General features: G+C 37.2%; 1 protein-coding gene across 3 annotated transcripts in view; it reads right to left on the bottom strand.

Moving 5' to 3' along the window:
- The window catches only part of SEC24A (SEC24 homolog A, COPII coat complex component), a 70,804-nt gene that overhangs the window by 41,920 nt on the left and 10,587 nt on the right, over positions 1-18,297 (bottom strand). The window contains exons 2-4 of one of the 3 annotated variants that reach the window (XM_019421962.2): positions 11,919-11,936; positions 7,106-7,594; positions 1,403-1,573 (exon numbers count right to left, since the gene is read on the bottom strand). In XM_019421962.2, coding sequence (XP_019277507.1) covers positions 1,403-1,573; positions 7,106-7,594; positions 11,919-11,936 — 678 coding nt within the window. The remainder of the gene's footprint in view (positions 1-1,402; positions 1,574-7,105; positions 7,595-11,918; positions 11,937-18,297) is intronic. The other 2 variants (XM_019421964.2, XM_019421963.2) reach the window with 2 other exon arrangements.

An 18,297-nucleotide genomic window follows, 5' to 3' on the forward strand; every position in this document is an offset into this window, starting at 1 on the left:
CTGAGATTTCAGAAGTCAAGAGCAGCATTAAAAACCTCTAAAGAGCAGTACACACTGAAAAAAAAATCACCCAAATCAATACTATTTAAAGAAAATTTAAATTATGAGGATAAAAAACCTTTTTTTTTTCAAAGTATGGAACAAAATGGAATCTAGAATTAATTTCAAGGTGACATAAATTAATTTAAAGAATGAATGCTTTAGTCTAGAGAACAATCACTAAAATAAAATAAAAATCTTAGTTTGTCCCTCCCCGCCCCCCAGTTTAAAGACTTAAAAGATAAATGCCAGGGACATCTGCTTATGAAGAATTAAAATCTATTTCTAGGTGCCTCTGCTATTTATGAACTCTAACTCAGGTATAGAAGAAGCTAAAATTAATGAATAGTATCAACCTCTAGCTTCTAAGTACAAAGGTGCTAACTTTAATAATCATTTTAACACCAGATAGGTAAGTTTAATAGTTTCAATAAAATTAGTTAACTTCTTTCCAGTTCTGAAGGCCACCATGAGTTTAGCCATGAGTTGATACTGAAAACCTTGGGAAAAGTGTTTGTAAAAATAAACAAAAACATTTGGCATATTTTTAGTTGGTTAAAATTTTAAATATTTATTGTAGCTCAATTTTAAAAGTTATAATGAGGCAAACAGTGGGACATTATCATTTTGTTACTCATTGTTAACACTAGTCTTTTCAAAATATTCACAGGTCAGTCTTTTCCCTACCTATAGTAATAAAAAAGGAAATGCTACAAGAAAAAACAAAAATGATAACATTAATTGTATTCAGTAGTCGGGTATAGTCAACAATTATTCCCCTCTTCTTGTTTTCCCATTTCCACATGTTGCTATTAATGGTTAGGTTATTGCTAAAATCAATTTTCTTACTTGCCAAAATATATTGTTTAAACTAATAACTGAAAATAATGCTTTAAAACACTTTACTATTTATATAAAACTTCAAAATGCTTGCATATTTTACTTTTTATTTAGGTTCATAAATATTTGTTAATACTTAATAGCATAAATCAAAATATTGCTTCCATGGAAAAAAGCCAATATATTAAAAGAATCATTCTAACACCATGCCCAGAAAAATGAAAGTTCTCTTCTCGCCTTCCTCTTCCAAAAGGCACCTAACTTTTTAGCCATGATTATTAAAATCTGCATGGCAACAAAAAGGTTAACAGCAGTGGTTCTCAAATGCTAGGCAACAGCCCAGCACAGGGTAGTAGAATACTAAGGAGCCCTTTTTAAACCCTAAATTCCTGAAGGCCGTCCCTAACCAAAACAACTAGATTTTCTGGAAAAAATATTATCTGAATGCACAGAATTCAAAAAAACATTCACCCTTCCAACCTAAGTCAAAACTTTAGGACTTGACTTGGTTTGCCTTGCTTACCTTCTTGGTTGACAGCTGAATTAAATGAGGGCTGGGGTACACCTCTATGTGATGATTTCTGAGGAGTGAGCACCCTCAATGGAGGTGGTCCTCCAGTTGGAGGGGGCCCAAGAGGAGCTCCTGGTTGAAAAGTGGTAGGCAGAGGTGGATTCACTAAGGGGGGTGCAGAACCTATAGAAATATTGTTTTTTCACAAGTCACTTACGTACTTAAGAAAAAGGGCAAAACAGCCTTTTACCAAATTTGAGTAACTTCTAAATTTACATTTTAATTAAAATCAGTACCAAATTACAAAAATAGGTTACCTGCTCAGGTTTATGAATTCTTAATTTATATGCATGCTTTACACATTTCCAAGTCTCTTTCACATGCTTCTTAATTTATCAATTATTAAAGTAGTATAAATATAAAATAAGCATCAAATCACTTCAATGCCCTGTTTAATTTTTTATAACCTGGTCATAGAGCTTCAACAAGGTCATGTCAAACATTCTGATAGAAATTAACATGAATAAAATTTTATTAATAACCTATTAATATAGGCCATTCAGTTAATTCAATTAGGTTGACAGCTTTCTAAAACTATAAACTATTGTGGTTATTCTAAATTCTGCAAGTTTTATTTCATTTTGCTTCATTTTAATTGGGCCATAACCTTTCAGAATGGGATTACAAATTTGTACCTTGTTCAATGTTTAGCTAATAATAATAAAAAGTAGTTTGCTTTTGGGGCACCCGGGTGGCTCAGTCAGTTGAGCGTCTGACTCTTGATTCTGGCTAAGGTAATGATCTCACAGTTCACTCGGATCGAGTCCCACACTGACAGCATGGAGACTGCTTAGGATTCTCTCTTTCCTTCTAACTCTTCTCTGCTCTTTCTCTCCCTCTCTCTCTCAAAAAAAATATATATTTTTAAAAAAGTAGTTTAGTTTCAATGATGGTTGAAATATACTGTATTAAGAACATTCCCTAGGCTTAAAAATCAGGAAATGATACAAAGTTTATGTATATGCTTTATAAAACACTAATATCCAAGAGGTTTAAAAGTACTCATCAAACTAGGGCCACCTGGGTGCCTCAGTCGGTTAAGTGTCCAGCTTCAGCTCAGGTCATGATCTCACAGTTTGTGAGTTCCAGCCCCATGTCAGGCTCTGTGCTGACAGCTTGGAGCCTGAAGCCTGCTTCGGATTCTGTGTCTCCCTCTCACTCTGTCCCTCACCCATCCAGGTTCTGTCTCTCTCTGTCTCAAAAATAAATAAAAACATTAAAAAAAAGAAAAAAGTACTCATCAAACAAAACTAAGAATAACATGGTATTTGTTCTTGTATCTCCTTGTATCTCCCTGCCTTGATTTTACCAGTTTTCTATCAGGACAGTAAGTTTTGATAAGTGCAAAAACACTGTCAGTTACTTTTGGGGAAACTCTTCTCCATGATATCAAAAGTTCCATGGGGCGCCTGGGTGGCTCAGTTGGTTAAGCGTCCAACTTCGGCTCAGGTCATGATCTCGCGGTCCGTGAGTTCGAGCCCCGGGTCAGGCTATGTTGCTGACAGCTCAGAGCCTGGAGCCTGTTTCAGATTCTGTGTCTCCCTCTCTCTCTGACCCTCCCCTGTTCATGTTCTGTCTCTCTCTGTCTCAAAAATAAATAAACGTTAAAAAAAAATTTGTTTTTAAAGTTCCAAAACTCATACCACCTGTTCATTCAAGTCAACAACATTGTTCCCACCTGCTCATTTACCAGAGGAGGAACAAAGTCTACAAAGAAGATGAAATATGGCTGGTAAGAATATGATTTAATTTTTTCATTCTAGGCCTTTTTTTAATCCTCTGAATTTGTAAGTGAAATAGGTAATAAATTTTTGCTAATATTCTACCTGTATTTTGTAAAACCTTGTATTTTTTAACAAGAATAAAGATACCCAGATATGAAAATTTTCTTTGTATTCTTTTTTTTAATTATTTTGAACATGTATTCATTTTTGAGAAACAGAGACAGAGAGAGAGCACAAGCAGGGAAGGGGCAGAGAGAGAGAGAAAGACACAGAATCCGAAGCAGGCTCCAGGCTCTCAGCTGTCAGCACAGAGCCCAATGAGGGGCTTGAACCCACAAATGTGAGATCATGACCTGAGCCAAAGTCGGACACTTAACTGATTGAGCCACCCAGGCGCCCCCAAATATGAAAATTTTCAACGGTTCTTCAATATTGTTCAAATCTTCAGAGCCAAATGAAAAATGATCGTATTATTGAACCTTGTAGCCCCAACAAGATGAATCAGTGCCCTGCTGACAAGGGAAGACAAAGATTACTGCCATATAACTCCCTTATCAAAGCAACACTGACACATATCCAAGGCAATACAGACAAGTCAAAGGAACAAAAGGACAAGGTACACTACCAACTCAGCATGAGCAAGAATGTATGATATATCTGACCACAAAGAGGTAACAAACTAATGTTTAACAAAATACTAGTAAGCGTAGAGATTTTTCATACCTTTAAGGAAAAAAAATTGAAACCACAATATGCTACATTTCATAAAACAGATATTTTGTCAAGCTGAATAATTTTTTAAAGATTTTAAGTAATCTCTAAACCCAATATGGGGCTCAAACTCAGAAACCTGAGATAAGAGTTGCATACTCCACTGATTGAGCCAGCCAGGCGCCCTTAAAACTGAGTAATTATTTTTTTCTTTTAAAGTTTATTCATTTATTTTGACACTGGGGAGGGGAGAGGGAGACAGAACCCCAAGCAGGCCCCACACTGTGAGCACAAAGCCTAATGTGGTGCTTGAATCCACAAACCATGAGATCATGATCTGACCCAAAACCAAGGGTCGGACACTCAAATGACTGAGCTATCCAGGTGCCTGACAAACTGAATAATTCTTATTTGTAACACTAATAGCTAGAGTTTTAAAACCTGCCCTTTGAGATCCCTAAAGTTAATGTAAGGATGTTAAAACATAGCCTATTAGAAAAAAAAAAGTCAGAGAAATTTAGTATGTGGGCTAGAAACAATATAACCTAGCCAGAGTTTTGAGATCAGATAATCAGGCACCTATTGCCAATGATGTGTTGAAAAAACAAAGGTAAAAAATGAGGAATTCTTTAGAAATATCTTAAAAAAAAAAGAGAGTAGTAATACATTTAAGGTTAATATTCTTAGCTTATATATCCTTCTTTCATTTTATATATATATATTTAATTTTATGTTTATTTATTTATTATTACTGATTTTTTTAAGTTTATTTATTTTTGAGAGACAGAGACAGAGCATGAGCATGGGAGGAGGAGAGCGAGAGGGAGACAAAGAATCTCAGCACAGAGTCCAACATGGGGCTCGAACTCACGAGCCGTGAGATCATGACCTGAGCTAAAGCCAGATTATTAACCAAACTGAGCCACCCTGGCACCCCATAAAGTTTATTTATTATTTTGTGAGAAAGAGAGCACATGGGAACAGGGAACACGGGCAGAGAGAACAGGGAAGGGGCAGAGAGAGAGAGAATTTCAAGCAGGCTCCAAGTTATCAGTGCAGAGCCCCATGCAGGGTTCGAATTCATGAACTGTAAGATCATGACCTGAGCCAAAATCAGAAGTCAGACATTTAACTGACTGAGCCACTCAGACACCCATTTTCCTTCTCTTATATGGGAACCTTCATAAGTTTTGACACTTGCTTATGTCTCCTTCACCACATCTGTGGTGTAGCCCTCTACCTGAGGACTTCTGTTATAGACAAAAAAATTTCAGATTATTGATGATGTCCTTTTTAATGAAAAGCTACACGTACTCTTAAATAGTTATCTTTTTTTTAGTTTTTAAAAATGTATTTATTAATTTTGAGAGCAAGAGTGCAAGTGGGGAAGGGGCAAAGAGAGGAGAGAGAACCCCAAGCCGGCTCCACACAGTCAGTACAGAGCCTGACAGGGGGCTCAAACTCATGATCTGCAAGATCATGACCTGAGCCGAAGTCAGAAGGTTAAGCGACTGAGCCACCCAGGTGCCCCTTTAACAGGTTTTAAACAATATCCCTTCCCAAACTATTTTCTTGTGGCTTTGGGCAAAGTATGCAAGCCTCACATTTCTTATCTGTAAAAGAGACTGTGTGAAGATTAAATAAGATACCACATATAAAAGTTTAATAAAGTGCTGGAAAATAATAAATATTCAATAAATGTTTTTAGAATTACCAATAAGGTGAAAATTCATTAATTTCAAGTGACTGACCCTCACTTATGGTGCCAAATGAGTAAGAATAAAAGCAACCAGAAAGATTTGAGTTTTAACAGCAGATCAGATTTCTACAAAGAAACTAATTTCCTAGAAGCAGCTTTAACCTTGATAGGCCAAAATGCAAAATGAGTTCATTGGGGCTGATGACTGACGAGAGGCTAAGAAAAATATTTCCAGGAGCCTGATGAAATGTATGTAGTATACAGACCCAGAAATACATATACAAGGTAATTATTGATATCCCTATCAAAAATCCAGCTGTCTTTTTTGCAAAAATTGACAAGCTAATACTAAAACTCTTATGGAAATGCCAAGGGACGCAGAACAGCCAAAACAGTCTTAAAAAAAAAAAAAAAAAAAAAACAAAGTTAGAGGAGTCATACCTGCCAAATTCAAGGTTTACTATAAAACTATAGTAATCAAATTGATACTGGTATAAAGATAGACATAGATCAACAGAATAGAAATCAGAGTCTAGAAATAAATCTTTACATTTATGATCAATTGATTTTCAATAAGGGGGCCAACAACATTCATTGGAAGAAACAACATTCCTTCCATCAAATAGACCTGGGTTAAATGCAAACCCAGAGGCACAAGAATGAAGTTGAATCCCTACCTAACACCATACACAAAAATTAACTACCAAATTGATCAAAGACCTAAATATAAGGACTAAAACTATAAAACTTTTACAAGAAAACATAGATATAAATCTCTGCCCACTGATTTCTAAAACTGCAGTTCTGCTCAATAACACTCCTCACTAGAAAAGCTACTGTCTGTTCTCACCTACCCCTACAGGATACTACAGTTTCCGGGGACCAAAACTATCTAAGCTACAACAAAAAGATAATCCAAGCTTCTTCAGATCAAGACCAAAGACAGATCAGAGGGATTGAGCTTCCTACACTACAAGATGGAACCCAGTTAATAAAAGTAATGGCAATGGAGTGCCTGGGTGGCTCAGTCAGTTAAGTGTCCGACTTTGGCTCAGGTTATGATCTCACGGCTCGTGAGTTTCAAGTTCCACATTGGGCTCTGTGCTGACAGCTAAGAGCCTGGAGCCTGCTTCAAGCTCTGGGTCTCCCTCCTTCTCTCTCTCTGCCCCTTCCCTGCTCACACTCTGTCTCTCTCTCTCTCTCAAAAATAAATAAAAACATTTAAAAAAAAAAAAAAAAAAGTAATGGCAAGTCCTTAAGAAAGTGGTTCTGTATGCATATCTGATTCCCTGAAATATCATGGCTGAAAGAAACACAGAGCATACTTTCAAAGGAAGGAAGCAAATCCATGATTTTAAGTTAACTCAAAGTTTAGAAAAGTAATTTCTTTAAAGATTAACAATGATTTAAAAAACCAATAGTTCTCCATATGGTTTCAGGGCTTGAAATGTTAATTAAAACATCTAAACAAGCAAAATTTTCCCATTTCTACATATGAAGCACTCCTATTAAGAACTTTACCTGATTTTATGAAGCTGTTTTGAAGTGAAGGATCCCCAGAAGAAACATATTGATGAGTTGTCAAATTTGTATTCCCAGACATAGATTGGGATGATGCACGAGGACAATGGTCTGTCTGGGATCCTGTGGATGGATAGTTATATTGCCAATTTGAAGGTGGTTGTACACTGGCTCCAGGAAGAAAGCTACCAGAAGGCATTGATGTAGCAGCTGCGTTCTGAGAAGTAGGTAGTGGCATTCGGGGAACAGAACCACTGTGGAGTGAAGTTGTCACTGGATTAGAAGCCACAAGTGGTCTATAAAGAGTTTGCCCAGGTCCCTGATAATTACTTAAGGGAGAAACAGTCTGAGAACCACCATAGTTAGACTGTCCAGAGACGGGATTCAGAGTCTTTGCTGGTATTAGATGAGGGTAGGATCCTGGAAGCTGAGAATTATATCCTTGGCTCACTGATACTTGTGAAGACATCAGTGTATTTTGGACAGGACCTTCCAATAAGAAGAGAAAAAAATTAGTCTTGCAAACAAAGCAATAAAAATACTTCTAAAAATACAGTGCAACATGTGGTACTCGTACAATTCAACAATAAAAAGACATATAACTCAATTAAAAATGAGCAAAGGATTTAGACATTCAAATATATTTCTAAAGAGATATACAAATGGCCAGTAAGTACATGCAAAAAACACTCAACATTATTAGTCACTAGCGAAATAGAAATCAAAACCACAACAGGATGGCACTGACACCAAGTAAGATGACTAAAATGAAAAGACAGTAAACATTTTAGTGTTAACAAGAATGCAGAGAAACTGAAGCCTCATACATTGCTAGTGGAAGTGTAAAATGGTGCAACTACAGCAGAAAACATCTTGGCAGTTCCTCAAAGTATTAAACAGTTAATGTATAATCCAGCAATTCCACTCCTACCCTGCATAAAAACTCATACACAAATGTTCATAACACCATTATTCACAATTGCCAAAAAGTAGAAACAACCCAAATGTTCAGCAACTGATGAACAGATAAACAAAAGGGGTGTATCTATACAATGGAATATTATTTGATCATAAAAGGAATGAAATATTGATGACATTTTTTAACACAGATAAACCTTGAAAACATTAGCTAAGTGAAAGATGCTGGTCACAAAAGGGCTTACATACAATGTATGATTCATTTGCATGAAATGTCCAGAATAGGAGAATTCACAGACACAGAGACAGATTTGCGGTTCCCCTGGCTGGGTGGAGGGGGGAATGGGGAATAACTGCTAATGGGAATAAAGTTTCTTTTGAGAATTATAAAATATATTATAAAACTGATAGTACTGATGGAAGCAAAACTCTGTGAATACACTAAAAACCACTGAACTGTACACTTTAAGGATGTTATATTAAAAAAAAATCCTGAGAATTATTTCTCCTACCCAGGAATAAACTGTTATTTCTATCCCTAAAATTAGACAATAAAAGGAAATAAGAAAGTTGGCTGCCATGCTGCTTTTCTGCCTGAGCTGTGGGAATGGGATGATCACGGAGGAGGGACAGCGCTGCTAGCACTTTGCCTGCAACACCTGCTGCTACATGTGCAACATCACTCACAAGGTAACAAATCCGAAGTTACTGAGTTCGAGTCCCTCATCGGGCTCTGTGCTGATAGCACGGAGCCTGTTTGGGTTTCTCCCTTTCTCTCTCTCTCTGCCCCTCCTTTGCTCACCTGCTCTCTCTCTCTCTCAAAATAAAGAAATAAACTTAAAAAAAAAATTTAAGTGTAAAAAAGAATATTAAGAGAAAAAGGAAGTTATAAAAAAAAAGGTAAGATACCTTCTTATAAACCTTTTTATTATGAAAATTTTCAAACATACACAAAAATGTAACACCCTTTATGCAGATTCCTACAAATACAAAATAAAATGACTAGAATCACATTTGATGTATGTATTAGTTTTAGATAGCTTGATATTGTTATGATAGAAAGTTTTTCCATTTACAAACATGGTATATCTCTACATTTATTCAAACATGTATCTTCCAACTATATTTCATGTTTTTTTCATAAAGATGTTGTAACTTATTTAAACTAAACCTAGTTAGGGGCACCTGGGTGGTTCAGTTAGTTAAGCATTGGACTCTTGATTTCAGCTCATTCATGATCTCACTGTCATGAGATCGAGCCCTGCAACACCTCCACAGTGAGCATGGAGCCTGCTTAAGATTCTCTCTCTCTCCCTCTGTCCCTCCCCCATGTGCACACGCACGCACTCTATCTCCACTCCCAAAAAAAGAGGAGAAAAAAAGAAACTAAATTTAGCTAATTTGCTACTAAATATTTTTTACCTCGTAAATAGTTATGATAGAATATTTAATTTTCTTATTAGTTAAAATGCTATTGATTTTTCAAAGTACCATAAACACCCAATTATAAGGTGAGATTTTTCCTTAAAACTTATTTCTCAAAACAGAAGTCATCTTATATGTCTCTACAAAGGTTCTCATTGTACAAAAATGTTTTATCCTAATGGATTAATACTATTTATCAAACTGTGAGTAGCAATATATTAAATGACTTATAAAATCAATGAGTTACAAACTATCCTTTTTGTCATCAAACAGAAGACATTAGTTAAGAATGGCAAATATAGGGGCGCCTGGGTGGCTTAGTCAGTTGAGCATCTGACTCTTGGTTTCAGCTCGGGTCATGATCTCACAGTTTCACGAGTTCAGACCCCATATCAAGCTCTGTGCTGGCAGCTGGGAGCCTGCTGGAATTCTCCCTTTCCCTTTCCCTCTCTCTCTGTCTCTCCCCCACTCACGCTGTCTCTGTCTCTCTCAAAATAAATAAATAAACTTAAAAAAAAAAAAGAATGGCAAACATCACAGTACATTACATGTAATTAAAGACAAATATTGTGGTTTCATTTATATATATATATATATATATATATATATATATATATATGGTCACTACTTAAAATGTATTTTTTTATTGTAGATCACAGTTAAAGTCTGAAAAGCACTTGACCAACTGATACTTTTGCAGCAACGCTTATCCCTCTATAATTTATTCCCTGCACATCGTATTACCTTTTTAAAACATGGATCGTATCAACTTCCCTGCTCAAAACTTCCAAAGTCCTTATCTTAGCTTGTTGGACCTTCTATGTCCCTGGCTTCCTTTCTGGTCTCATTTCCTATTTCCTTTTTTAAAAAATACTGGAGATTGATTTTATTTTAATAAAACACTGCCAGGATAATACATATGTTCTTTCTGATCTGGAAGTAAAGTATCCTGTATCCCTTTGATTCTGTTTGTTTCTTACTTGCTCTCTAAGCAAATTTTAACATAAAGTTCAATTTTTCTGTAAGGTTAGGTTTAACATAAAGTATGCCAACTCAGACAAGAAAGTCTTGAGCCACAGACAAGTGGCTTGAGCCACAGATTCACTACATCCATATTTGTTATGTTAATCAAGTATGGTTCTTCTCTCATTAAGGCCCTTCCACTCCCAAATTGATTTTACTATTAGTTAATAATATTTGTTTATCTATATAGGCCAAGGAGTCTTTTTATCTGATATCTCTAACTCAGAAGAGGTGGCTATGTATGTTGTTCTTAACAACTTGGAGCAGATTAGCGGTTGCAAACATATGCCTTTACAATTCTACCTTGTAACAGTTTACCATACAATATAAAATGGCTTAATGAATAATTTTCAGTAAAGACTGAAAGTTCCTCTTTAAATATGCATTTACAATGAAAATCCTCATCTTTGAGTCTAATAAATGCATATGGTCAAGTCACTCTGTCAGCTGACTTCAATTAACACATTTAATAGCCAAAGACCATTAGTCTCAAAATAATAAATATTTTAAATAAATAAACAAACAAATAAACCGTACATATGCAGAGCACCCGGCTGGCTCAGTCAGTAGAGCATGTGACTCTTGATCTCAGGATCGTGAGTTTGTGTTCCACACTGGGCACAGAGATTATTTTAAAAATAAATAAATAAACTGTGCATATGTGTTTTATATAAAGTGTAAGTGTGTTTCACAATAAGCATTTTAAAATCAAAAAGTGCATTAAAGGGGTGCCTGGGTGACTCAGTTGGTTGAGCATCCAACACTTGATTTTGGCTCGGCTCATGATTCAAGGGTCATGTGATCAAGCCCCTCATTGAGCTCCGTGCTGAGCAGGGAGCGTGCTTGAGATTCTCTCTCTCTCTCTCTCTCTCTCTCTCTCTCTGCTCCTCTCACCCACTCATGCTCTCTTTCTAAAATAAACAAACAAAAAAGCCTTTAAAAAAAGTGCATTAAAGATTTTAAATAAAATGATTTAACAAGTATAGAAGGAAAAAATGAATGTTTCTAATATATAGTATTTAAATTTTTTCCTTACATATATCTTTTTTTAATGTTTATTTATGAGAGTGCGCATGCACATGTGTGCAAGAGTGAGGGAGGGGCAGAGAGAGAGGGAGATACAGGATCAGAGTCCCAATATGGGGCTTGAATCCACGAACCATGAAATCATGACCTGAGCCAAAGTCAGATAGATGCTGAACAGACTGAGCCACCCAGGTGCCCCTCCTTACATATACAGTAAAACCATAATTCATTCCAGAAACATGCTTGTAATCCAAAGCACTTGTATATCAAAGCAAATTTCCTCATAAGAAATCATGGAAACTCACATGAATTGTTCCACAACCCAAAAATATTCACATAAAAATGATTACAATACTGTAATATGATACAAAATAATAAATTCAAAATATAAAGAAAAATAAACAAATTAACCTGCACTTACCTTTGAAAACCTTCGTGGCTGGTGTGAGGGAGACAAGAGAGAGGAGGAGGGTTATTGTGTAGGATGACTTTCACTATCACTATGGAATCACTGCTGTCTACTGGTAATTCAATGTAATCTTTTTCATTTTGTGCAACTTTAACAAGGAACCTATCCAATGACATTTGCTTTTGCCTCCTTTTGAGAATTTTATGGAAATGTGACATTGCATCGATGATCATCCACTCCCACAGCAAGAGAGATAGACAGGGGGAACCATTGGCTCAGTTGTGATCATGTGACATTTGGTGTCTTATACCACTAGTATTGCAAGACATCACTCGTTTATTAAGTTACAATTTATCAGAAATGTTTGCTCATCTTGTGGAACGCTCGCTCACAGAACAAGCTACTCGCAATCCAAGGTTTTACTGTATATCTTTTAAATACAAAGTTTAAAGATGCATATGTTAATAAAATAAAACACCAAATACCACAAATAGTCATTTGTTTATTTCATACATACCCCTAGAATTTCATACTTCAAAGTGAGCTGAAGAAAAATGAAGAGGGGAAAATTTTCTCATTGGGAAAATGGAGAATTGCCTTTTCGGAGGATCACTTTATATTTAAGCATATATATAACATTTCATACCATAGGATACCAAATAGATTAAATTTTATTGTCAAAATATCATCTTAACTTCTTTGAACACAAAACTAAATCTGTCACCCTGCACAGTGTGGCACCATTCTGACTCAAATATGTGATTTGGTTCCCTTTTACTTAACTGCTAAATTACAAGGTAGGGGATTTAGGAGATCAGAAAATCCAAAATCATCACAATCATAGTCATCTTTCCAAATAAGAAAACAAAACAAAAGAAACAAAAACACTGGGACCAGAAGGAACAGTTAAACCAATCCATTTAGTCCTGGCTCTTATCAGGGCACTGTCTCCAATAAGAACATTTCTGGTTAATTTCTGGACCTTTCTATTTACATTTAGGGTTTTTGTTTTGTTTTTTTTACTGATCTCTATATTAAGACCCCAAAGAAAGCAACAGATTTATAAATGTGCATATGCCATGGTAATCCAATGCAAAAGTACTTAAAGTATTCAAATGGTGACCTTTTAGGCCTGGAATCATTTTAAGATAAGACAAAAAAAAAAAAAATTGGCCATAGGGGAAAGGCCACGGTTCAATGGTACCACCAATGAGAAGTCACCAATGGGAATGCTAAATATATTCATGAAAAGCAGCTAAATATGTTACTTATCTGATTATTTACACAGGTTTTAAAAGGTTTCATTTTCCTGAATTTTATCCCCTCAATGTTTATAGAACCCATTTATATAGCCATCTTGAATGCTTCTTGAACAACACATGAGGTAAGGGAAGAGTGAAAAGTATAAATAAGCAACTTATCTCTGGCTGATCTCTGAAACATCAAAACAGAGAAATATGTTGTGGGAAATTAACTAGTTTGATTTCTAAGAATACTATGCTTATATATACATGATTTATCAAACACTAATAAATGAATTACAGAATGTACATATTCCATTTTAAAAATATTTACTCACTTACATATTTAATTATTTATTTACTTACTTACTTATGTAATCTCTACACCCAACGTGGGACTGGAACTCATGATCCTGAGATCAAGAGTCACATGTTCTCCAGACTGAGCCAGCCCCTCCTTTTTAACTATTTATTTTAGGGGGCACCTGAGTGGCTCAGTTCAGCTGAATGTCTGACTCTTGATTTCAGCTCTGTTCATGATCCCAGGGTCCTGGGATCAAGTCCCACATTGGGCTCCGCACTGAGCATAGAGCCTGCTTAGGATTCTCTCTCTCTCTGCCTGCCTCTCCCCCACCTCAAATAATTAAATAAATAAAAGTTATTTATTTTAGAACGTGTATATTCCAAAGGACTCTCAAGATTCTGGACCCTGAAAAACGTCGGGCTAAGAGCAGCAAAGTAACCTGTCCCAAATCACACCAAAAGTCCACACAGCTCACTGAAGCCCTAGTCATTTTCTATATAGTCTAACTCCACAGTGTAGTGCATATTCAATCTCTAAGATATAAAAAACTATCTAAAAAAATGTTATAACTCCTACACAATCAACTTCCTGATAGTACAAGGTCACTCTATATGAAATGTATATGGAAAGAGGCATTATAAAGTAGTAATTAAGAGCACAAACTGGGAAAAAATGTCCAAGAGTAAATTCTGGCCTTGACTTTTACTAAGTGTCCTTGAGCAAGATATTTTTTTTTTTTAACGTTTATTTATTTTTGAGACAGAGAGAGACAGAGCATGAACAGGGGAGGAGCAGACAGAGAGGGAGACACAGGATCCGAAACAGGCTCCAGGCTCTGAGCTGTCAGCACAGAGCCCGACGCGGGGCTCGAACTCACAGACCGCATGATCGTGACCTGAGCCGAAGTCGGACGCTTAACTGACCAAGCCACCCAGGCGCCCCGCAAGATATTTATTTAACCTTTCTAGACTTACTTTCCTCATCTATAAAACAGGAAGAGTAAAAGCAGCTAAATTATAGCATTCATGTGTATAGTAGGAAGAAAAATGACCCCCCAAATATGTCTATATCATAATCCCTAGGATGTGTAAATAGGTTACATGCCAAAAAACAATTTAAGATAGGAGACAGAATTAAGGTTGCTAAGCAGCGGCTGGGTGGCTCAGCTGGTGAAGCATCAGACTCTGGGTTTTACCTCAGGTCATCATGATCTCATGGTTCATGAGTTTGAACCCGGCATCTGGCTCTATGCTGACAGTGTGGAGACTGCTTGGGGTTCTCTCTCTCTCTCCCTCCCTCTCTGTCCCCCCCCCTGCTCATGTGCTCCCCGTATCTCTCTCAAAATAAATAAATAAACTTTAAAGAAAAGAAAAGAACTAAGGCTGCTGATCAAGTGACCTTGAGATAGGAAGATTATTTGAGACTATTTGGGTGGCCCCAATGTAATCACAAGGGTGAAAGAGGAAGGCAGGAGTCAGGGTCAGAATGATACTATATGGAGAAAGACTTGACAGGGCATCAGTGGCTTTAAAGATGGTAGGGGGCATGAGTCAAGGATCAAGGACAGCCTCCAGAAGTTGGAAAAGACAAAACATTTTCTGATAAGGAATGCAGCCCTGATGTACTACTTCAGGTTTCTGACCTTCACAACTATGACAATTTTGTGTTGTTTTAAGCCACCAAATTTGTGGTAATGTTACAGCAACAATAAAATTTAATACAATGTAAGAATGAGATTTCTATGAAACATTTATGATGTTTCTCATACAATTAGTATAAAATAAATGCTTGCTCTTTTCATTTAAGAAACATGTATTTGTGTCCTTAACGCTGCAGCACTCACCTTAAGTCTGTTACCAATAAACCAAATAGTTTCATCTAAACTAATCTTGTTTTTCCAGTCTTTCATTTAAAGACTGATGCTATACTTAGGCTAATTATTCATTTTATGTCAAATGGTTAACAATATTCTATTAATTCCCTCATTGAAAAGACATATTTTACCAAATATCTTTGGAGGAAACAAAGGTAAGGCCCACTCCAACCCTGCCCTCAAGGAGCTCACCATCCACATTGGAAGACAAAGAACCAGGCAAGGGCAACAGAAAATGATGTGATAGTGGCAACTTCAGGACACTATGAGAGCACAAGGAAGCAGCGCTTGGGCTAAACTGAAGGCAGAAAGGTAACAAAGATGGTTTCCTGAGGAAGTCAAGTTTCAGCTAAGATCTTTTTTTTTTTTTTTAATTTTTTTTAACATTTATTTATTATTGAGAGACAGAGAGAGAGCATGAGCATGGGAGGAGCAGAGAGGAGACACAGAATACAAAGCAGGCTCCAGGCTCTGAGCTGTCAGCACAGAGCCCGATGCAGGGCTTGAACTCACAAACTGCGAGATCATGACCTGAGTCTTAGTCGGACGCTTAACCAACTGAGCCACCCAGGCGCCCCTCAGCTAAGATCTTAAGAGATCATCGAAGTTAGTTCCAGGAAAAAGAGTGCCAAGAGTGTTTCCAGAGGGACTCCTGGGTGGCTCAGTAGGTGAAGCATCCAACTTTAGCTCAGGTCATGATCTCATGGTTCATGAGTTTGAGCCCTGTGTCAGGCTCTGCGCTGACACTGCAGAGCCTGCTAAGGATTCTTTCTCTCTCCCTCTCCCTGCCCCTCTCGTCACTCCTCCCCGCCCCCCGCCTTCTCAATAATTAATCAACTAAGTAAATAAATAAATAAATAAAATAATTTTTAGAAAATAGTGTTTCCAGAAAAGGGAGCAACATGTGTAACAGCCTGTGGTCATGAAAGGGCATTGTGAAAGAAGTTCAGTCTGCCAGAACAAAAGTCAAGTGACTGAGTCAAATGTCTAAAGTGAAACAGGAGTTTAAACTACACCCTCAAAGAGTTTGGATTTGAGCCTAAAGGCAATGGGGAGCTTTGGAAAGGCTACCAGTGGGACAGTATAAATGTGCACATAAAAGAACCTCTTGGAGATTAGAGGAGAAATAAGAGATTGAAAGGAGTCTACAGCTGTAGTCCAGGCAAGAAATGATTGACTAAACAGCAGCAGTGGGAATACAGAGATGTTTGACTCAATAAAAACATTTGTAAAAAGTTAATTCATAAGCACATTGTGGGTCATGCGAATAGAAACAGACATCTCACAGCCTAGTCTTATCACAAGATTTCATGGCCCACTTCATATTTTTATTTACTGTTTTATCATCGGCTAATGTTGAAAGGCCTTTAAGGCAAGTAAAAGCCATGCATCATCAAAATGCACAAAATAAGGGGGGCCTGGGTGGCTCAGTTAGAAGAGCATGTGACTTTTGATCTTGGGGTTGTGAGTTCAAGCCCCCCTCTGGGCCTAGAGCTTACTTAAAAGGATTTAAGCCAGTTAAGCATCTGACTTCCACTCAGGTCATGATCTCACGGGTTAGTGAGTTCAAGTCCCGCATCGAGTGAGCTCCTGCCCACTTAAGGTGAGCCCCACTTCTCTCTCTGCCTCTCATGAGATTCTCTCTCCATCCATGCTCACTTGTGCCCTCTCCTCAATTAAAAAAAAAAAGGATTTTAATATTTTAATTCTGAAGTCATTAATAAACTAAGTAACCCATCAAAATAATAGATTAGGGATTATGAATGGGTCCAGAACACCCCACTGTGGCATACAAGTTATTTTGAGCAAAGGGCATGAGTTGCTGAAATCTTTTTTTTAATGTTTTTAAAAAAATTTTTTTAATATTTGTTTTAGTTTTCAGAGAAAGAGCACAAGCAGGGGAGGGGCACAGAGAGAAGGAGACACAGAATCCAAAGCAGACTCCAGGCTCTATACTGTCAGCACAAAACCTGACACGGGGCTTAAACCCACAAACTCCGAAATCATGACCTGAAGTCAGATGCTCAACAGAGTCACCCAGGTGCCCCAATGTTTGCTTATTTTTGAGAAAGATAGAATATGAATGAGGAAGGGGCAGAGAGAGAGGGAGACAGAGATTCTGAACTGGGCTCTGTGCTGACAGCAGAGAGCCGGACTCAAGACTGGAACTTGCGGCAAGATCATGACCTGAGCTGAAGCTGGATGTTTAACCGAGTGAGCCACCCAGGCGCCCCTTCCTGAAATCTCTTATTCACCTAAATGCAGAGTCTCCCAAAAGAACTCTAAGGAATTCAATTATCATAAATCTCCAACCCAGGAACAACCAGAAATGATGGACTCTTATCACATGATGAGAAGTCTCCACACCACCCCTAAACATGCATTGTCACAGAACTACCAAATTTCCCATGTATTCTACTAAGGTCCCATTTATCTTTCCTAAAATCATTTGTTTTCCCATAAGCACCCTTCTCTCTCTCCCCTTCCCCTATTAAGATGATACATAAGTCCTAAAGTCTATTTATTTGCCTCCTTGAGTCACATTTTTGTAAACTCTCATGATACATATGAAAATTATGTCTCTTCTCTTGTTGATCTGTCTCTTGCCACTTTAATTCACAGGCCCCCAAACACCAAAACTAACAGGGTAGAAAGAAAATTCTTCCTCACTGACAAGTGAAAATAAGTCTCATCTTTAAAAAGAAAAAACAGGGGTGCCTGGGTGGCTCAGTCAGTTAAGTGTCTGACTTCAGCTCAGGTCATGATTTCATGGTTTGTGGGTTAGAAGTGCATGGGGCTCTGGGCTCACAGCTCAAAGCCTGGACCTTGCTTCGGATTGTGTCTCCCTCTCTCTCTGCCCCTTCCCCACTCGTGCTCTCTCTCTCTCAAAAATAAATAAACCTTAAAAACATTAAAAAACAAAAAGTAAATGAAAGAAAAGAGAAAAACAGTGACTATGATAATCATGCAAAT

This window comes from Panthera pardus, unplaced genomic scaffold, assembly GCF_024362965.1.
Source record: "Panthera pardus isolate Hobbes unplaced genomic scaffold, ASM2436296v1 HiC_scaffold_2, whole genome shotgun sequence".
In the NCBI taxonomy this organism is placed as follows: domain Eukaryota; kingdom Metazoa; phylum Chordata; class Mammalia; order Carnivora; family Felidae; genus Panthera; species Panthera pardus.